General features: G+C 48.3%; 1 protein-coding gene and 1 pseudogene across 1 annotated transcript; one reads left to right on the top strand and one right to left on the bottom strand.

Moving 5' to 3' along the window:
* The first annotated feature begins 6,019 nt into the window (after nt 1-6,019).
* LOC123145859 (probable E3 ubiquitin-protein ligase XBOS32) lies at nt 6,020-9,774 on the top strand. The gene is made up of 10 exons (XM_044565366.1): nt 6,020-6,769; nt 6,900-6,959; nt 7,069-7,140; nt 7,221-7,396; nt 7,470-7,630; nt 7,742-7,800; nt 7,889-7,935; nt 8,021-8,161; nt 8,633-8,724; nt 8,988-9,774. The coding sequence occupies exons 1-10, from the start codon at nt 6,575-6,577 to the stop codon at nt 9,485-9,487; spliced, it is 1,503 nt and encodes a 500-aa protein (XP_044421301.1). The 5' UTR covers nt 6,020-6,574; the 3' UTR covers nt 9,488-9,774.
* A 566-nt stretch (nt 9,775-10,340) lies between these two features.
* Nucleotides 10,341-12,483, bottom strand: LOC123145860 (probable LRR receptor-like serine/threonine-protein kinase At3g47570; annotated as a pseudogene).
* Nucleotides 12,484-15,415: the final 2,932 nt, after the last annotated feature.

Below are 15,415 nucleotides of genomic sequence, written 5' to 3' on the forward strand. Positions count from 1 at the left end.
GACGGCTTGCAGCAAGCTGTAGACACGACGAACGCCATCTTGGGCGCGCGGTTACAGTTCACGGCCAGCTCCTGGCGCCCCTCCACGGCGGTGTGGATGAAAGCCGTTCCAGTCCACGCACACTCGCGTAGCTTCGCCGCATGGTGCGCGACCATGACTCAACGGTGACACAGCAGAAGGCCAAACAGTCTCGTTGTGCGTCGTCGGCTATGTCGTGTTGCGGAACGCCCTCCGTGGTAAGCTACAAGCCTTGTGTATGGTATGGCCATGCAGCGCCGTTTTGTGCATGCAACGTCTAGCTAGGCGCTAGCTTAAAACCCATTTTACATCGCTGCATACGGCACTGCCAAACAGGTCGCTGTATTATGAATACTCTAAATTAATTTGATATGCCAATACTGTGGTATCTTATGCCGACATGCTAAAATACTGCGGTTTTTGAATACTCTGTTTTTTTAAGTACTTGGTTATCAAACACAGCCTAAAGCATCTTTTCAAATATTAAAAACAAAATACATTAAAATGGATAAATTTCCAACCGAAATATACAGTGGTTCTTTTGTACTCCCTCCGTTCCTAAATATAAGTCTTTGGAGAGATTCCACTATGGACCATATACGGAGTAAAATGAATGAATCTACACTCTAAAATGCATCTATATACATCTGTATGTGGTTCATAGTGAAATCGCTACAAAGACTTATATTTAGGAACGGAGGGAGTATATAGTATAACATATAGTACATGCAAAAGGCAGGATTGCCTCATTTGAAATGGAATAGAGTAGCGTGGTGACGGAATTGGGTACTGAATTTTGCAGGATTAGTTATTTAAGTAGTATGACGTTTGCGGTGCGTGCCCTGCCTACCAAGAGGTACTCTGCTTTCTCTTAAACTAAAGCTGAGTACAGCTGAGTACTCTGTTTAGCCGTAGAGTAGTTTTGTGCAGGATACGATACAGTGGTGTTAGTATAAAGTTGAGTCATCTATTTTGGAACGGAGGGAGTATCAATGGTTGCTGCAATTTAATTTATTTATTTATTTGCTCCAGCGAAGGTCAAAAGATGGAAATGTTTTTTAAATTTTGATGCAATCATGCATACCACGCTGGCGTCTCCACCCCACGGCCATGCTGGAAAAAACGTTATCATGGTCTAGCACAGGCATGTGATTTGGCAACCCGGAAAAGAAGGAAGAAGAGAAGCACCGATGAGGAAGGGAGAAACACACAGCAGCACGCGAATCCCGAGGTGAATTTTGAAATCCAGATGCTTGCTGTGCTGTGATACGGCTGCCATGGCGGCACTGACGGCGACGGGTCGGGGTTATGGTTGACTTTGCCAGGCATATTTTTTCTTCTCCACAAGGCCTTTTACGGTGCGTGCGGCAGGACCCGCCCAGAAGCGCCATTGAACTCCCTGCCCGTGCATGCGAATGCGATGCACCGCGTGGCCATCACCGTATCCCAGGAGCACGATACTCCTCTGCTCACTAGTCTCACGGTCGTTGTGTCGGCGAGTCAAACGCACGGTCAAATTCTGGAGTACAGCGTGGAAGAAGGTGAGCGGGCGGAGACCGGAGCGACGTCGGCTTTGGTCGTACGACTAGCTTCTTTGTACCGTTGCGACTGACGGTGACGCATGGCCGGCTATCAGGCCCCCGGCCTGATAGAGAGGCATGGCCAAATCCACGTACGCCGACGGGCTAGCAGTAGCACCAAAGCAAGACGTACGTACACTGCTACTCCTAGACTCCTAGTACGTACAGACATACAGTATATACTTCTCCGATGGCAAAGTAGCGCCTGAAGATAAGATGGGGAGAATCAAATCAAAAATGAGCTCGCCTACATCTCCCGACCAAAATTGCTCCAATCGACGGAAGCCGTGCGTACGTGCTGCCGCCATGCCAGGGGTGTCGAGCGACATCGACGGACCGTCTGTCGCGGAGGCACAGCCAGCGCGCGTCGCCTGCCTCCGATCGCGCGGTCGGTGCAAGTGCGAGTGCCACTTCGGGTTAAACTCCGGCCGGCGCGAGCTTCCCCGGGCACGGATCGATTATTGGCATTGGCGGACGGATTTGACATGGGAGAGCGAGACCCGAGGCGACGGCGATCGGTGGGTGCATGGCATGGCGGGCCCTTTCTTCCAAAGTCTTCTCTTCTCCTACCTACCCGGATGGCCGGCCGGCCTCGGCTCGTCTGCCGCCACCCATGCGACCTCGGGGGACGGGAACCGTGCTCCGCTCGATCGGTCAACGTTACTAATTGTTGTTGCAGTTTGTCTAATTCACATCTAGATGTTTTTAAGGATGTCACATCTAAACTCCCATAAATATATAATTTAGCAACAAGAAATAAAAAAAAGTAGGACAAAAGAAATAGATGCCAGTCCAAAGTCCAAGGGAACAAACAGTATAACCATAACCAGCGGATCGACGGATCATCATCATTCGTTTCCTGATAGTACTACGTGCAAACTGCAAAGGCAAGGGACAGGACACAAGAGGTGTTGTTAGAGAACTGTGCGTGGCTGATGGCGCCATGGATGGTACTGGCTTCTTTTCTTTTTTTGGAGGAAAGGATGTTTTTTTTAGGGATCTTTTTGGGGTTATTTTTGAGGAAAGGATGGTAGCTTCCTGTTTGCTGGAGCAGGGCCATCGACGGGCTTGCGCCGTGGTCCGCGCGGTGCTTCCGTCCTGTTCGGCCCGGTGGTGGCGCTCCAGTGGACACATCAAAGCCCAGATCATCAGTACTATTTTTCCTGGCCCAGCAGCAGCAGCAGCCTGCATCTATCTCCCACACGCGCCGCAATGGCCGTAAGCCCGTAGCAAACAAGGTTTAAAGTTTGCTCATCTTCTGGCAGGCTGCCACAGTGACAGTGTGCAGGCAGAAGCCAATGATATGCAGTGCAGGTTATCGATGATTGGGATTTGCAGTGCAGTATACGCAGTCTGTCGGACGGCAGTAGTAGCGGGGGCCGGGAAGGTGGAATGTTGCCTTGCAGTTTTACAAGTGTAGATATAGATTTGTAAAAATCACAACAAGCCGCGAGCTCGGTCAGCTATCATACAAAAATTGCAATCAAAGATTTGAAAAAACCACTGTATAAGCAAAATGTGGTCCTATGCAAGTACTAATTGCCATTTTTTTTTTCTCTGGAAAATTTCGACCTCCAGCTGAATTCGTTTGTTATGCTCGCTCCTTTGTCTGGTATTCAGAAGGTCTTCAGAACGAGGAACGTGGAGCGCTGGAGCAAGGACAGGCTGAAGAAGCCCTTGACATTGGAGGAGGGGGAAAGAAGGGTCAGAGGAAGAATGCTACAAGATCAAGATCAAGCTGACGATGAAGAATCTGTCGGACAACAGTGAAGATCAGTATTGCTGACTACTTGATGCCTATGTGTTTCTTTTTGGCGGTTTGCTAAAATGTACTCCCTCTGTCCGCGAATAAATGTACATCTAGCTTTTGTCCTAAGTTAAAGTTTTAAAACTTTGACCAACTTTATAGAAAAAAGTAGCAGCACTTATGGCACTAAATTAGTATCACGAGATGCATTTTTGAAATGTAATTTCATAATACACCAATTTGATGTCATATATATTACTACTCTTTTTTATAAAGTTGGTCAAAAATTTAAAACTTTGACTTATGACAAAAAAGTAGAAGTACACCTATTCGCGGACGGAGGGAGTACCGTAATAGGCTAGTTGGAGGTTATGATGGGCCTAGCTTTTGGTTTGTGTGTAGGGAACTGCTAGCCGTGTATGCGGCAGTTTGAAGAGAGAGGGATTGCAGCACCCGAGCTCCACTGCTCTCTATATTTAAACATTTTAAAATTTGTATTTTTGAAGTTTCAAAAAAATGTTAAATTTTTCACGGGGATACATATAGACATTCCGAATACCCGTGGCAAGTTTTGGTAGAAATCTCATTTTGGTTTGGGCTATAGAAAAAAAAACAAATTTCTGACACTATATAGGAGAAAAGGTGTGCCATTTTCTGTCATAAATTTCTCTTTTTTGTATTTCCCAAAATACAAAGTATTTCTTTTTCAGCTTTTTACCGGGCCTTAGGAATGTGTGTATGTATTCACGTATTTGATATAAGATTTTTTTTAAGCAACGAAACTGTGTTTTTCAAAAATTTCAAATACCAGGAGCCCTGCATCCCGGTAGCTGCAGGCACTTTTCGGCAGTTTGAACCTCCTTCATTGTTTGTTATCGTTTATCATTTCCTTTGCAAGACGCTTGCGTATTTGGACGCGGTTTTACATTTTTGTTCTGTTATATCCATTGGTAATGGAACCTGATACCATGTTGGATTGAATGGATTTTCTAGATAATTTAAGGACGAGAAGAGTACTCTCCTAACCCTCAACTTTGAAATGTATTCTTCCCTATGCACGCTGAGCCACCGCAGCTCCCATGTCGTCAGTGACTATGCTTTGCAATCTTCTCTCAGCGATTCGGTCGTCAGCACCGCGTTGTAATTTCACTATTGTGTTAGGGTACATTCACCAATTTTGTTTGAAGAATCACTACGACGCGAGGAGGGGGCAGTATCAGCAACTACATAAAATTGCTGAAAAGTATTCCAATACTAGGCTCCTAACCTTCCTTGTAGAAGGTTATTGGTCGTAATACATGAAGTGCTTTGAACATCACAAGCTTACAACAAATATGAAAAGCCAAAAAGAGATGAAAAGAATAAAGAATACATGGGACGATGCTCTATAGGGCTAGAGTACTGTATGACCATCGCCAAGGAAATTGTCACAAGAAGTGCAATCAGAAGTGTCATTGGCGTCGCTGGAGTGATCAAGAGTTGTGACGTTCCAAATTACAACATCACCAGCTTGCTTAGCCGCCATCCATTAAGAGTCTATCAGGAGGAGTTGCAAGACAACAAGTGTTGTCGGCATTGTAAACAAACCTTACTCCATCGAGACAATAGTGCAAACACATCTCTCATAGGCTAATCTCATGCGATCGCGGTGTGGTAATCTACTAATGCTATTGGATGGTCTTGCAAAACTAAGATTCCACCACCAATCACAACATGAACCTTGACCACGAGCTTGCATCCGCCATTTTTGCAGAGCCTGCAGCCATAACCACACTTGTATAGGAGTTTTCCCGCACCTCTAAAAGACAGCGGGGAAAACATCTAGTTGCAAACAACCACTTTGACAAGTTCTTCTCTCCTAGCCTCTAATTGATGTACCATCGATGACACTTCTATTTTGCAGTTCAATAGCGTGCGAGGTTGACGTCGAGCATGTTTTAAAGCAGTGCCGCCCGATTCTTTGTTGGAGGCGACTATGCTCCACAATCGTAACCACTCCGTTGAGATCACCTTTGCGAGTCTTGCTGCGCCGGCGACACTTTTGCGCCGTGACTCACCGACGCGTCATGCGTGACGTTGACATTGATTGTATTCTAAAATTCGGTTGGGGTATATGAAGTAGCAAATAACCACGCCAACGAGGTCTTCTCTCTCAGTCTTCGGTCGACGTAGCGTTACCCATACGCCTTATTTGCAATCAATTGCGCGCGAGGTTGACATTAATTGCGTTCTAAAATACGATGAGATATACCTAGCTAGTAGCAAATAATAATCGGTCCGACGTGGTCTTCTCCCTCGGTCTTTGGTCACCCTAGCGTTATCGGTACCTTTTATTTACAATCAATAGCGCGGGAGGCTGTCGCCGACCACGTCTATAAATCACAAGGGCCGATTATCTAATAGCAAACACATCTATTCTATCTCAAAAACCAAAGAAAAGCAAACTCCATGATGGATAAACACAAGTAAACAATAGGGAGGGAGACACCAAATGTGAGCTTTGTCACCAACAACTATCTATCTTGCAGGTTGGAAAAGGTAAAGCAAAGCATTAACACCTCCCCCTAGCCATGTCTTATCTTTTTTGTTCAGATCAGAGTCGCCATCTCGCATCGTCGTGGTGATTAAAATTTAAATCCAAGTCATTATCGTTCGTTGATTAGTTGCTGTTCTATTTTTCTAAACCGATATAAAGTTTTTGGAAGCACCACTGTGTACGCCGGAGAGGGACGTGCCGTGGAGATTTCCCTGCCACCACCACCCTCTCTCTCTGCATCTCGACGTCGACGTCGCCGTCTCCGTCTCCATCAGATCATTTATTCCGTCCACCTGCCTCGCCCTCGCCGAATTGCAAGCCCGCGTTCGTGCAAATCGCCTCGGCTTTGCCCGCCCAAGATTCCCCACATCCATCCCCCCATCGCTGGAATCGCGGGTGGGCGGGCGCTCTGAGGATTCGAGGCGGCGGCCGCCCGTGATCCCCCCTCCGGCCTCCTGCTTTTCTTGCCGGGATTCGGGGCTGATTCGGAGGGGAATTGCCGGCCTCGGTCCGGTTCGCCTCGATCGGGACCAGCGACCGACCCCGGCGGTTCTTGGGGACGGCGGGTTCTTGCCATCTTTCCCCGACGGCGTCCCCTAATTTCTGAGGAATTCGGGGAGCGTTTGATACGAGGGATCCCCGTGCGCCAGAGGAAAGGTGCTCTGGCCGTGAAGACCTCGTCTTTGGGCATCCATGGGGTTCCTCAGCCTCGTGGGCAACTCCTTCGGGTGCTCGGCCTCCGGCGAGCGCCTCGTCTCAGCGGCCCGGGACGGCGACCTGCAGGAGGCGCGCGCGCTCCTCGAGTACAACCCCCGGCTGGCCCGCTACTCCACATTCGGCGGCCGCAACTCGCCGCTGCACTACGCCGCGGCGCAGGGTCACCATGAGGTAATGCCATTTTGTCTTCCAGACTGGCTGAAATGTTGACATTCATGCATTCAAATAAACCTGTTGACATCTGCGTTGATTTGGCAAAGGAACCGCACTCACATTTATCTGTCGTTGGCGCCATGTCTAGATTGTTTCTCTGTTGCTCGAATCCGGTGTGGAGATCAACCTCAGGAATTACAGGGGGCAGGTAAACTCAATCTCTGCTATACTACATTTTTGTAATTTTCAGTTCGACATCAGGGATGAAGTCGGTCGGTAACCTATGCTGAAGCCTGTATATTTCTGATTATGTGTAGACTGCTCTGATGCAAGCTTGCCAATATGGCCACTGGGAGGTTGTTCAGACACTAATGCTCTTCAATGCAAATGTGAGCATTTTGCTTGCTGTTCATTCTGATCCTTTTTACTGCTTGGATGTGTAGTCCTGAGGCGGCGAAATGTCTTTCAGATCCACAGGACAGATTATTTGAATGGCGGGACTGCTATCCACTTTGCTGCGCTGCATGGTCATGCCCGGTGCCTTCGTCTTGTGCTTGCAGATTATGTGCCAAGCATCCCAAACTTCTTAAACCAGACGAACCACAGATCGACTGAAGAAGTTTCAGATGCTGATTTTGATGATGAGTATGTTGGATCCATTGCTTGTTGCTCTTTTACGTCTTAAACGAATCATGGAGTGACATACCTGTCTTGGCAGTGGTTTGGTCAAGATGGTAAACTGGAAGGCAGATGGAGGCCTAACCCCACTTCATATGGCAGCGTTAAATGGCCATGTAGAGTGTGTACAGTTGTTATTGGACCTGGGGGCATCTGTTTCTGAAGTCACCATTGAAGATGGAACAACTATCGACCTTATAGGTATTCTGCAACTGTTTTTTCCTGTTGCTTTTTAGGTGTTTTCCAGATTTATACTTCGATTCAGATATGACGGTGTTATAACTTATAAGTTACTTTGCTTTCATCTTACAGGATCAGGTAGCACCCCACTTCATTATGCTGCTTGTGGTGGAAATGCTGTATGTTGTCAAGTATGTTATGCTAATCTGAAGGCAATTTTGTTGTTTAAATGTATGGTGATTTTCTCAACATCAGCTAACCATACACCGTTGAATGCAGCTCCTTATTGCTCGAGGAGCCAACCTTGCTGCCAAAAATGCTAGTGGGTATGATTTTGAATTCCTGGTACATACAAAGAACTGTCATTGTTTTGTCATCATTTTAATTTGGTTGTTCATTTGCCTTATGCAGCTCGACCCCGTTAATGGTAGCTCATTCATGGCATAGAAACTCTATTGAGGAAATTTTGAGTAATGAACCAGGGGGTCAAATACGTACTCTTGCTTCTCCATATTTGTGCCTCCCACTTATGAGTATCATGAGCATTGCCAGGTCAGTGCGTACTAAATCTTGCAAAAAGCTGAACTTTCTGCTTTCCAGTTGGCCTGCTGATGTGCAAATTGAGTTTGTTTAGCTCTAAAAAAAAGTATGCAATTAGTTTTTGAGGCTGTCCGTATCTTTGGTTCAGAAGGCCGGGGACAATATCTCCATTATCGAAAGCAAGAAAGTCTGCTGCTAAATAGGTTATCTTCCCTTTTCTGTAGTCTGCGTTTGAAAAAATGTAATAGAGAACCGAACATTATTCCGCATAAGTTGTCATCTGTTGTTATTCATGTATGTATTATTGACTTGCATAATTATTGGTCTCCTATAGTATGATCAGACCATATGTTGTCCCTAACCCTGGCAACATGAAGATATTGTGGCTTCTATTTTTTAACAGACTGTCATATTAAACTATTGTCCAGTGTTTATTTTGGTTAGTGGTAATATCTGATGGTTTGGTGGCTCGTTGCTTTGTAGGGAGTGTGGTTGGAGGTACCTAAACAAGTCACCTGTATGTATTGACCCATGTGCTGTCTGCTTAGATGGGAGCTGCTCTGTTGCTGCAGAAGGTACGCAGTGAAATATACATTTTACTCACATCACATGCTATTGTACTTTAAGCAAACTGTCATTTTACTCGATTGATCTTGCACAAAAGGACATGAAACTATCAAAGTACTTGTAGCATGAGTGACATATGAAGTCCATCAATCAGCTCACACTTTATGTTCTGGCACATATCCACTTGGTAACTCAACAACCGCAGGGAGCACAAAAAGCAAGCATGTTGCTTGCTTTCGGTTAATGACTGCGAGCCTTTTCACCTGTGCAGGATGCAAACATGAGTTCTGCACGAGATGCGCCCTGTACCTCTGCTCGACCAGCTACACGTCGGCGAACCCCGCGGGCGCCATACCGTGCCCTCTGTGCCGGCACCCGATCACCTCCTTCGTGGCGCTCCCCGGCACGAGCCCGATAAGGGAGCAGCTCCCTCGGAACAGCCTCTCGCTGTCGTTCTGCGCGACGTGCCCGGCGGTGAGCTCCGACTCGGCGGCCCCTGGTGGAGGCCATCCGTACCGGGCCGGCAGCGAGCTCCACTGCGGCGGGGGCATGCGCATGCCGCCGATGGGGTCGTCGTCGTTCCGGTCCCTGAGCTGCCAGGCGATGAAGCTGAACCCGTCGTTCTGCATGGGCGCCATGGACACCAACCCGTGCCTCATCCGGTGCTCGCGGTTCGGGTCGAGCCTGGGCCGGTCGGCGTCCCACGGCGAGGCCAACAGGCGAGGGGCGTGGCCCGTGACATTCAGCCCCATCGTCGCCACCAGCAGCTGATGAGCCTCATCCGGTTTCGCCTGCCATTTTTTGCGGCTTTTTCGAAAGGGTGTCATATTTTGCCTGTTAGTTTGGCTGGCTGCCCCCCCCCTCCTATCTATTTTTACCGCGGCGGGGCGGTCGAAATCCCTCCGCTATTGGTATCTATCTATCATATCATGAGTAGCGCTGTAGCAACATATGGGAAATGGAACTATTCCTACCTACCTACCTACCTACCTGGGTTTGTAAATAACCTTGTGTTTTTTGGGCGAGCGATTGGAATGCAGTGGCATTGCTTTTTTGAACGGTGGCGGCGACGCTTTTGTTTGAACCGGTGGTTGAATGGCTGTGAGTGGCCGGCACAAAGGGCGGGGTGGGCGGCGCTGGTCGCCGTTGGTACAGCCTTGCATGTTGTATGTTGCTGCGCTTTTGGTGGCTCCGCTAACTGTCCGTCGTCCTCTCCATGGCTCCATGTGCTGCGCTGCACGTAGTACAAACTTGTTTATGATTGTTGGCATGCTTTCCTGTTGCTGCTGTCATCAAGAAGAGTTCATTGGAGATGCTAGTACAATTCCAGAACCAGAAGAGATCTTTCTTTCCATCGTGATTAGAATAGTACACTACTGGTCCTCCGACATTACAGTTGTAGGAGAATGATGGCGTTGCCCCGCTGAACTGATTTGGCCGAGGTGGTTCGCATGATGGGAGCCTGGCTGCAGGAACTTGTCTACAGATTTTATATTTCTCAAGGCACTTTTGCATATTTTAAGAGCCGCGTGCACGTCCAGACACAACGGTCGGGGTGCGACGCTGTGAATGACCGGAGCGCCGGTGGCCACAGCGCACGAGCCCATTTAGCAAGGGAGATCGATCACTGTGCAACACTACACGGCATTGTTATTGTCCGCTTGGCGTACTCGTCTTTGATCTTCTTCAGCGCCACGACCACATCGCGCATCGTCATCCTCTGGTCAGCCGACTCGCTGGAGCAGAGCAAACCTAGCTCGAACACGGACGCGAGAAGGCCATGGTCCGAGCTCCCACTAGAAAGGTAGGGTCCTTGCAGTAGTTGGCCGTCCACGGCCTGGAGAAGCTCCGCGGGGAATGCCTGATGGACCCACTGCCCGAGGGTCAGCTGTTCGCCGAACATGGCATCCGTGGGTCTCCTCCCGGTGAAGACTTCAAGGAGCATGATTCCGTAGCTGAACACGTCGCTGTTCAACGATGCTTTTCCGAGAGACCCGTACTCGCTCAACCCTATTTATTAATTCAAGTGGATACATAATCTATACGTGGTTGAGCATGAAAACAAGAGGTGGCTGATTATACCCTACTGTTTCGGGCATGCTCGTGCATGTTGTGGATTTGTCGTCTAGAATCAACATTGCAATGCCAAAGTCCGCTACATGCATCGTCATCTCCTCGTCAAACAACATGTTGCTAGGCTTCAGGTCACGGTGAAAGATCAGCTCGTTGTGATTGTGATGGAGGTACTCCATTGCCATCGACACGCCGAGCATGATGCCTAGTCTCTCAAGGAACCCTAGGCGCCATGAACTCTGAGGCTGGTGTAGGAGCATGTCCAAGCTACCATTTGTCATGTACTGAAGCACTAGTGCTTTGAAGTCAAGGTTGGAACACGTGTTAGAGTATCTTTATCAGGTTGTCGCGTCGCACCATGCGGAGCACTTGACACTCGGAATCAAAACTTCGGATGTCCTGCTCCAGTTGCATGTCGAGAACTTTTACCGCAACCATCAAGCCACTACTCAGTTGTCTATTGAAGACTTTTCCAAAGCTTCCTGATCCCAAGATGTTGTTGGCAGTGAAATTATTGGTGGCACGAATGAGCTCATGATAGGAGACTATCTGATGTCCTGTGACATTAGTTAGATCAATAGAACTGTTGTCATCTCCCTTCTAAGTTTCTTCATGAACCATAGGTATAAACAAATAGCAATGGCGCCGACAACTAGTGTCAGTGTTGGGAGTAGAAACAGTAGCAAGTGTCTATTACCTGAGCGTGGTATTTCAAGGCATGGCGGAAATCCTAGATGTGGAGCACCACATAACTCAGAATTCCCAATCAAAGATTGCGATGTGAGATTTGAGAAAACACCCCCTCGGGTATTTTCCCTTCTAGCATATTGAATGAGAGGTTCAAGGTAGTCAAGTAAGTAAAGTTAGCAAGGAACATGGGGATGGTACCTGAGAGATTGTTAAATGAGAGGTCTATTGATGTTAAGCCTTTTAGTTTTTCGAGATGTCCTGGAATTGAGCCTTTGAAGGAGTTATGAGATAGATTTAGGTAGGCTAGTGATGCGGAGCATCCTATGGTCATCCCCATGGACCTACCATCGTCTCATCAAGCGCCAAGAGGACCCATGACACGAGCACGAGCTAGAGCTCTCGAGACCGAGTTGACTTCCTTCCTTAGTGATATCACATATGATCCACTCGAGACATGGCTACTACCTCAAACGGAAATGCTATGTGTGCTCAGGTACCTAGAAGACCCTCGCGGAGATGCACATGAAGACAGACAAGTCGCCAAGTCCATGGATGGAGAGAACCAACAGAAGGAGGCAAGAGCACCTTCCAGGCCTCGGACATCCGGCCAAGACCCCGGACATCCGGCCCCTGGAGCATCGTCCACTACAGCAGCAATCCAGGCCAAGTCTACAGGGTCCGGACATCGGGCGACTAGCCCGGACATCCGGCCGCCGACCCGGAAATCCGGCCTTCTCCCCGGACATCCGGACAAGCCTATCCAGAGAACAGAAGAAGTGCCACTCTAGCCCGGACATCCGGCCAAAGGCCCGGACATCCGGCCCGTCCCGAGCTCCCGAACATCTGGCCCCTCGCCCGGACATCCGGACCACGCCTATCCAGAGAGCATCGAGGCCAGCATCGCCAGCCCGGACATCCGGCGCCTCCTGAAGCCCCGGACATCCGGCCCGACGCCCGGACATCCGACCCCGTCTGTCTGCGCACAGTAAAGGGCCGAGGCCCATGTACCCCTTCGCCCCCCTAGACTATATATACTCCTTCTCCTCCATCTTTCTAGGGTTAGCAAAGGGTTAGCTCATGTTTGTGTGAGAGCTTTGCTCATCCACTTGGTTACCTTCTCCTCGAAGATCGCGCCTCCTCGGAGAAGATCCTTCCAAGCGGATTCAAGACCCCCTCTTGGGTGGCCCCATCAAGACCTCCTTTCGGAGAAGAACCGGTTACCTCTTGTATCGTCCTTTGTTGGATTCAGATCGTGTATCTCTTTGTGTTTCGAGGATCTAGCACATGTGTGATTGTTCTTGTTGGTTTGAGTGATTCTCTCGTGTTTCCCCTCGTTTTCCTCCTCGTGTTCTTCGTGTTCATCGCGAGATCCGCTCCTTTCGTGAAAGATCGGCCATCTAGGGTTCCACCCTACATCATCTTGGTATCATGAGCCACGTTGATCACGATTTCGGAGCCTCCCCCTTTGTTTTCTAGCATATTTTTGTTGATTTTGTTCCTAATTCGAAAATTCCCCACAAAAGAGCTCCCAATTTTTTTTTTGTGATTTGTTGGTGTGATGAAGTTTTGTTGGATTTGATCCGCGGATTTCGTTTGTTGCAGGTAGATCTAGCTTTTCCCCATCTTTCCCCCGATTTCCATCCACAAATTCGTCCGAATTTTGCCCCGGATTTGACCTCTCCACGCGGAGTCCATCACGTTCGTCCACGGATCCACAGCCCGGACATCCGGCCCGACCGCCCGGACATCCGGCCACCCCGGACATCCGGCCCCTGGCAGCAGCCACTTCCATCCATCGCTCCGTTTTCCGCCTAACTCTCTCCAAATTTTGTCCCGGTGCCCATTTCCACTTCCGCATACCACCACCACTTTCACATAGCACCACCACCGCTTACCCGCTACCAACTCCGGCAATTTTGACACGTTTTGTTTGAGAATTTGAGTTGCGGTTCCCGCGTCCTATTGTGTTTCGGCTATTTAGGTACGGTGCGACAACAACATCACCGCCGCTCATCTTCGCCAAAGGACTCGACATCGACCATTTCGTCAACTTTGACACATCGACCGTAAGCAAGGACGGTAATCTCGACGACATCTTTGTCTACTCCTTGCCATTACATTGATAACCACATAGCCCATCTTTGCGTACCTTACCCATCGAGACTAGCCTTTGAGTATTGCCGGCAATATGACTTGTGCACATTAGTGATCATATTTCCCATAACATACATACCATATAACCGTGGTGCATATCTTGGTATCATCTCTTGTGTCACAAAGTGGCCATCGCATATACTCAATTGCTATCTTGGTTCGTGAAGTTTTGCATAAGAAAAGAGCTCAAAAGAGAAAGCGCCAAACAAGTTTTTAAGCAAAGAGGAAAGACAAGCAAAGAGCTTATAAGCAAGAACCATAGCATCATACTACATTAAGATTGTCATATTCGATCATCTTGGATCATACCACCGAAACATCATACATATAGCATACTTGGGATAGAAGTCGTTGCATTTTTGCTTAGTAGGTTGTGCATAAGTTCGTATCTGCCTATTGTGCAATCGTGCTAGCGTCTCTCTAGTGTTGTGCAACACGAGCATTTTTGTGGATTCCACATTTTGGCTCACCCTTGGTTGCACGACCCCACTTATCTATTTGCGTGTGTGTTTCCGTGTACCTTATCTTGCTATTGGTCTACTTGTTGCATTTGCAAATTTGCGAATCTTTTCCAACATTATTGAAGCTCACTAACAATTGCATCAAATCTTGTGCCACCATCCTAACCAAGCTCCACCATAAGCTTTTACTTGTGTAGGTGTGAGAAACCGACAAGAATTGGTACCAATTGTGTTATTCCTTGTTACACATTGAGTGATCATTGATCCATCTTCAACATCGGTCAAGGTACATTTGGTATAAGTTCTTCTCTTTCTCCCACTCACACATATTTGTTTGGAATGATGGATAGGCCGAGTACCTCTACCAACCCACTCTTCTTGGAGCAAGACGACGGCATGTCATCCTATGTCACAAAGAGCCACCTCTTTGGTGCACAACGAGCTTTGCATGAAGAGCAACTAGCAATAAGCGACCGCATCGACCATCTCGCCATCGACTTGCAAATCTCCGAGCAACGAACAAGAGACTACTTCTACAACAAGCACGACACACACAAGCACGAGAATGACGCAAGAATGGACGAGATTCGTGCCTTGTTGGTCAACCGCTCTTCTACTACTTCGTCCTACTCAAGACGGAGCCGCTCAAGTCGACACTCCGACGACACTATCTCCGGTTCAAGTACACCGACATCGAACACTCTTCGTCGTGCCGCGCGTCAAGACCGTCAAGCTAACCGCAATCCTCTACACGACACCGACTCCCAAGAGCTTCGACACCGTCAAAACCAAGCTATTTTCGCGCAAGCACAAGAATGGCAACGCCAACGCCAACAAGAAGAGGAGCAAGCGCGACAACACCAAGATGCATAAGATGCCGAAGCACAACGTCAAGAACAACAATTTCGTGAAGCTCAAGCACTTGAAGCGCAAAGTGCCCTTCACAACTCAAGTCGTGCCATCGCCAACCGAGGCCGACAAGCTCGTGAGCATGAAGAAGCACTTCGCGATGAAGTTCAAGAACGACTCTATGAAGCCCGTGTGCATCGTCAAGTTCCTCAAGTTCATCGTCAAGCCCGACAAGTCCCTCCTCAAGTTCGACAAGAACCTCAAGTTCGCCAAGAGCATGACGACATTGGAAATCCCCCAAGACAAGAGCAACATGAGGAAGACAACCCTCCTCGCCAAGAGCAACACGAATTTGTCCATCCTCAATGACATGAGCGTCATCATCCCCGACCCCAACACAATGAAGAGCAACGATACGGCAAGCTAAAGTTCACCATGCCCAAGTTTTCCGGAAGCAATGATCCCGAAGAGT

Source organism: Triticum aestivum, chromosome 6D (assembly GCF_018294505.1).
Source record: "Triticum aestivum cultivar Chinese Spring chromosome 6D, IWGSC CS RefSeq v2.1, whole genome shotgun sequence".
NCBI lineage: Eukaryota > Viridiplantae > Streptophyta > Magnoliopsida > Poales > Poaceae > Triticum > Triticum aestivum.